This window comes from Salvelinus namaycush, chromosome 1, assembly GCF_016432855.1.
Source record: "Salvelinus namaycush isolate Seneca chromosome 1, SaNama_1.0, whole genome shotgun sequence".
Taxonomy (NCBI): Eukaryota; Metazoa; Chordata; class Actinopteri; order Salmoniformes; family Salmonidae; genus Salvelinus; species Salvelinus namaycush.
Genome location: NC_052307.1, coordinates 80,792,288 through 80,798,287, shown reverse-complemented (window position 1 = coordinate 80,798,287; position 6,000 = coordinate 80,792,288). Strand labels below are relative to the sequence as shown.

The 6,000-nt window shown below is 50.3% G+C and overlaps 1 protein-coding gene across 1 annotated transcript in view; it reads right to left on the bottom strand.

Moving 5' to 3' along the window:
* Window positions 1-1,717: 1,717 nt before the first annotated feature.
* smad3a (SMAD family member 3a) overlaps window positions 1,718-6,000 on the bottom strand; it is a 56,456-nt gene continuing 52,173 nt past the window's right edge. Inside the window, exon 8 of the mRNA XM_038996124.1 lies at window positions 1,718-3,386. Within this exon, the coding sequence (XP_038852052.1) occupies window positions 3,263-3,386 (124 nt within the window). The 3' untranslated portion in view covers window positions 1,718-3,262. The remainder of the gene's footprint in view (window positions 3,387-6,000) is intronic.

Genomic DNA, 6,000 nt, shown 5'->3' with positions numbered 1-6,000 from the left:
AGCATCACTAATGTTAACAGCTAGCACCGTTGGGTTAGCATCACTGTAACGATAACGGCTAGCAGTTATCACCGTTGGGTTAGCGTCAAGACAGAAGCTTGCGCTTGGTCAACGCACTTAAGTAACTAAGTGCTGTAAGAGACCATGGTTCAATTCCCTCCACCTCTACCAAGCACCCCCATACAGTAAGATGGGAATGGAAACACCCAAAACCCAGACCACTTCTAATAAAGATAAATGGGCTGCATCTGGAATGGCACTTAGTGCACTACTTTTGACCAGCGCCCTATGGGTAGTAGTGCACTACTTTTGACCAGCGCCCTATGGGTAGTAGTGCACTATGTAGGGAATAGGGTGCCATTCCGGACAGTGCAGTCTTCAGTGTGGGGATTGTAATAATAAGCGGTGCTGTCGGTCATTACAGGGAGATCTGATCTCCCCCCTACTTCCCTTCTGTCCTCCTCTAGCCCAAAACCATCAGGACCACAATGGTCATATTCATAGACACACACACTAATACACTTCCACGCACACAGTAAGAAGGCTTAAAATCCTGCATTTCATAAGAGGAGTAGAGTATTCAAGAAAGTACTGACTGACAGAAAGGGGACTTGGTCCTACTATGTACATTGCCAGGGTCGGGCTAACATTTCCCTTAAAAAAAAAATTAACAAAACAAAATCTGCTTTCCCCAAAACATTGTCCTCTCCACCTGACAGCAGTATGTCTCCATCGCCGTCACGACATCAGGAGCAGAGCATATAATGCTATACCATCCCCTTTCTACAAAAATACTTGGTAGCAAAATAGAATCTACATTACAAAAGAAAGGGGACGAGTGTGAAAATAAGCATGCATTTGACTTTTTCTAGATGTATATACACATGTGTTTTTTGGCTGTGAGAGTAGCACCCCCTGCTGGATCTGAGTGAGTACTACATCAACGAAACGGTGATGAAACACTAATACTACAGACCTTAGTACAGGTTCAACTCTTACCCACAGTTATCACTTCCAGGGGAAACCATGGAGTCCTAGAAAATGTGCAGATTGAGACGAGTATCAGCCAAGGACGGGGGCATGGCAACTGGTGTGTGTGTGTGTGTGTGTGTGTGTGTGAGAGAGAGATCAGACTAGCTAGCTTTTAACAAGTGATAGTGCATCTCTCAGGGTTTTCACATAAGCACCATACAGTCTTGCATGGCGTTTCATTACAAAATACAGAACATTACACTTCTGTAGTAAAATAGAGATGAGGAAGGAACACTCCTGTATCTACAGTCCAGGATACTGAGCTTCATCCTAGTTTCTGAGAACAACAGTTGACTGGCAACACTCTGCAATGCCCATAAGCAGTCAGTCACTTCTCCAAAATGGACACTAAGAATTGCCCCTTGAAGTATGTTTGCCTATATAAATGATTGGATCAACTATTCCCAGACTTTGAGATTTCTTGTAAAATGCAGGGGCAACGTCGCTCAACACGACCATTGCCATGACAAAAGTTTGTGTCAAGGCCTCCCGAGTCGCTCAGCGGTCTAAGGCTTGAGACGTCACTGCAGACCTGGGTTCGATCCCAGGCAGTGTCACAAACGACTGTGACCGTGAGTCTCATAGGGCAGTGCACAATTGGCCCAGCGTTATCCGGGTTAGGGGAGTGTTTGGCCGGTGGGGCTTTATTTGCCTCATCGCGCTCTAGCAACTCCTAGTGGCGGGCCGGTCGCCTGCAGGCTGACTTCAGTCGTCAGTTGAACAGTGTTTTCTCCGACACATTGGTGCAGTCGGCTTCCGGGTTAAGTGGGCGGGTGTTAAGAAGTGCGGCTTGGCGTGTCATGTTTCCGAGGATGTACGGCTCGACCTACGCCTCTCCCGAGCCCGTTGGGGAGTTGCAGCGATGACACAAGATCGCAATTGGATATCACGAAATTGCGAAGAAAAAGGGGGTAAAATACAAAAAACAATTTTTGTAAAGTTCTAATTTTGTCAAATGCTATGGATAATCAAACCACAGTTTCAGATGTATTGAGAAATACACTGCTATGTCAAACTCCTCAGACAGTCAGAGGATATCTGGGTGACAGTTCAAATCCACAACCCAATGGTCTCTGTGCGGGAAAGAGATTTGGCGCGCTTCCAAAAAGACGGATCACAAACACGATCTGCACTGTTCCGGGACAAACTAGAGAACATGGGAAACCCGCCCAGAGGAATGGACAGACAGAACATTGACCTCGCCTAAAAGCTTCTTACTAGATTTCCCTTTACACACTACTCAGAAGTGGCAAGGGAGGAACATATTTCATGACGACAAATTCATATATTTTCAATCAGCTAACAAATTTGTAACAAAAAGACAACGAAAAAAAAACACCTAACCATAGAAACAAACTCCACTGAAATGTGTAAAACTTCATGTTCTTCTAGCATGCTATGTAAAAAGCAGTATCACTCATCATTCCGAAAATACCCAATCTAGTAAATATCTTGCACCGCTACATAAACATATGTACAACTAACTACACAATGATAACAAAAACAGAAAAGAAAATGGAGGAATCTCATGCCTTAAAATCTCCCATACTACAGCGGTGTTGGCACTAGATGCCGACATATAAACATGTTCAATAAAAAAAACGGCTATGACAGAGGCGATAACAACGCCGTCCTGTTTTAATGCACACGCCCCCTTTTGCCACAAACATGTTTTTAAAAAACGTTAAAAAAAGTGCTGTCAGTTGGTGTGTCGCAGACGAGGGTTGGGGAGAGCATGTCGCAGACGAGGGTTGGGGAGAGCATGTCGCAGACGAGGGTTGGGGAGAGCATGTCGCAGACGAGGGTTGGGGAGAGCATGTCGCAGACGAGGGTTGGGGAGAGCATGTCGCAGACGAGGGTTGGGGAGAGTATGTCTCAGACGAGGGTTGGGGAGAGTATGTCGCAGACGAGGGTTGGGGAGAGTATGTCGCAGACGAGGGTTGGGGAGAGTATGTCTCAGACGAGGGTTGGGGAGAGTATGTCGCAGACGAGGGTTTGGGAGAGTATGTCTCAGACGAGGGTTGGGGAGAGTATGTCTCAGACGAGGGTTGGGGAGAGTATGTCGCAGACGAGGGTTGGGGAGAGTATGTCGCAGACGAGGGTTGGGGAGAGTATGTCGCAGACGAGGGTTGGGGAGAGTATGTCTCAGACGAGGGTTAGTTGATGTGTCTATGGTCTCTAGTCTGTTTTATTCACTGGTGCTGTGACAGAGAGGGTGGGAAGAGTATTCCTACGACACGCTGGAGCAGCGGATGCTAGGGGAACCCATTTGCATGAGCACCTTGTCCAGCCACTGCAGGGGGCCGTTGAGGTGCAGCTCGATCCAACAAGGGGTGCTGGTCACGGTCTGTCGCCTGGGTAGAGAGACCGAAGAGGAGGAGGAGACATAAGAGACAGAGGATAGTTCACTGCAGTACACAATCAACTAGGATCTTCTACCTGTATGACAGTGACAAAGACTCATCCATTTTCAACACAGTTTGTGAGTTTGTGAATAAGACTTGCATAAGAACAGCCCTTAACTTTGGTATATTGGCCATATACCACACCCCCTTGTGCCTTATTGCTTAAATATATCATACAACTCCAAGCAGATCCTTTTCAGTGGGAGGAGGAACCGCCCATTTTCGCCAAAATGATACCCAAATCTAACTGCCTGTAACTCAGGCCCTAAAGCAAGGATATGCATGTTATTGGTACCATTTGAAAGGAAACACTTTGAAGTTTGTGGAAATGTGAAAGAAATGTAGGAGAATATAACACAATAGATCTGGTAAAAGATAATACAAAGAAAAGAACAACCTTTCTTTTGTTTTTTTTGTACCATCATCTTTGAAATGCAAGAGAAAGGCCATAATGTATTATTCCAGCCCAGCTGCAATTTATATTTTGGCCACTAGTTGGCAGCAGTGTATGTGCAAAGTTATAGACTGATACAATGAACCATTGCGTTTCTGTTCAAAATTTTGAGTCAAGACTGCCCAAATGTCTCAGACGAGGGTTGGGGAGAGTATGTCTCAGACGAGGGTTGGATTTGTTCATTAATAACTTTTCATGTTCAAAACTGTGCACTCTCCTTAAACAATAGCATGGTATTCATTCACTGTAATAGCTATTGTAAATTGAACAGTGCAGTTGGATTAACAAGAATTTAAGCTTCCTGCCAATATCATGTCTGTCCAGGGAAATCTTCTTGTTACTTACAACCTCATGCTATTCGCATTAGCCTACGTTAGCTCAACCGTCCCATGGAAGGGACACCGATCCCGAAGAAATAGACTGGTCGAGATGTCTGCGCTGTTTTGCCAACCCCTTAGATCTGGAACCAGGCTAGCGTAGACTGGGCAGTAATACTACAGTGATCTGGAACCAGGCTAGCGTAGACTGGGCAGTAATACTACAGTGATCTGGAACCAGGCTAGCGTAGACTGGGCAGTAATACTACAGTGATCTGGAACCAGGCTAGTGTAGACTGGGCAGTAATACTACAGTGATCTGGAACCAGGCTAGTGTAGACTGGGCAGTAACACTACAGTGATCTGGAACCAGGCTAGTGTAGACTGGGCAGTAACACTACAGTGATCTGGAACCAGGCTAGTGTAGACTGGGCAGTAATACTACAGTGATCTGGAACCAGGCTAGCGTAGACTGGGCAGTAATACTACAGTGATCTGGAACCAGGCTAGTGTAGACTGGGCAGTAATACTACAGTGATCTGGAACCAGGCTAGTGTAGACTGGGCAGTAATACTACAGTGATCTGGAACCAGGCTAGTGTAGACTGGGCAGTAATACTACAGTGATCTGGAACCAGGCTAGTGTAGACTGGGCAGTAATACTACAGTGATCTGGAACCAGGCTAGTGTAGACTGGGCAGTAATACTACAGTGATAAAAGTCAACAGTGGGCTGTGTCTGAAGGGACAATGAGAGCACATGACGTCCCACCCTGGGACAGAAGCATTGCGCCCCACTCCCTCCCTCTTCCGCCTCCCTCTCTCCATCCCCCTTCCGCCTCCCTCCAGCCTCCGTGCCTCCCTCCAGCCTCCGTGCCTCCCTCCAGCCTCCGTGCCTCCCTCCCTCCCGCCGTGCCTCCAGCCTGCCTGCCTCCAGCCTGCCTGCCTCCCGCCGTGCCTCCAGCCTGCCCGCTGTGCCTCCCGCCGTGCCTCCAGCCTGCCTGCCTGCCTCCCGCCGTGCCTCCAGCCTGCCTGCCTCCAGCCTGCCTGCCTCCAGCCTGCCTGCCTCCAGCCTGCCTGCCTCCAGCCTGCCTGCCTCCAGCCTGCCTGCCTGCCTCCCGCCGTGCCTCCAGCCTGCCTGCCTGCCTCCCGCCGTGCCTCCAGCCTGCCTGCCTCCAGCCTCCCTCCCTCCAGCGTCTCCAGCCTCCCTCCCTCCAGCGTCTCCAGCCTCCCTCCCTCCAGCGTCTCCAGCCTCCCTCCCTCCAGCGTCTCCAGCCTCCGTGCCTCCCTCCAGCCTCCCTCCGTGCCTCCCTCCCTCCAGCCTCCCTCCGTGCCTCCCTCCCTCCAGCCTCCCGCCGTGCCTCCCTCCCTCCAGCCTCCCGCCGTGCCTCCCTCCCTCCAGCCTCCCTCCGTGCCTCCAGCCTGCCTCCCTCCCTCCGTGCCTCCAGCCTGCCTCCCTCCCTCCGTGCCTCCAGCCTGCCTCCCTCCCTCCGTGCCTCCAGCCTGCCTCCCTCCCTCCGTGCCTCCAGCCTGCCTCCCTCCCTCCGTGCCTCCAGCCTGCCTCCCTCCCTCCGTGCCTCCAGCCTGCCTCCCTCCGTGCCTCCAGCCTGCCTCCCTCCGTGCCTCCAGCCTGCCTCCCTCCGTGCCTCCAGCCTGCCTCCCTCCGTGCCTCCAGCCTGCCCCGCTCTACCCTCCCCCTCTTTCCAGCATTCCATCCCCCTTACACAACTCCCTCTCTGTCTCAGCCCTGTGTGCGCTGGGCTGAGCTGCTCTTTTTCTTATTGTGGAAACACA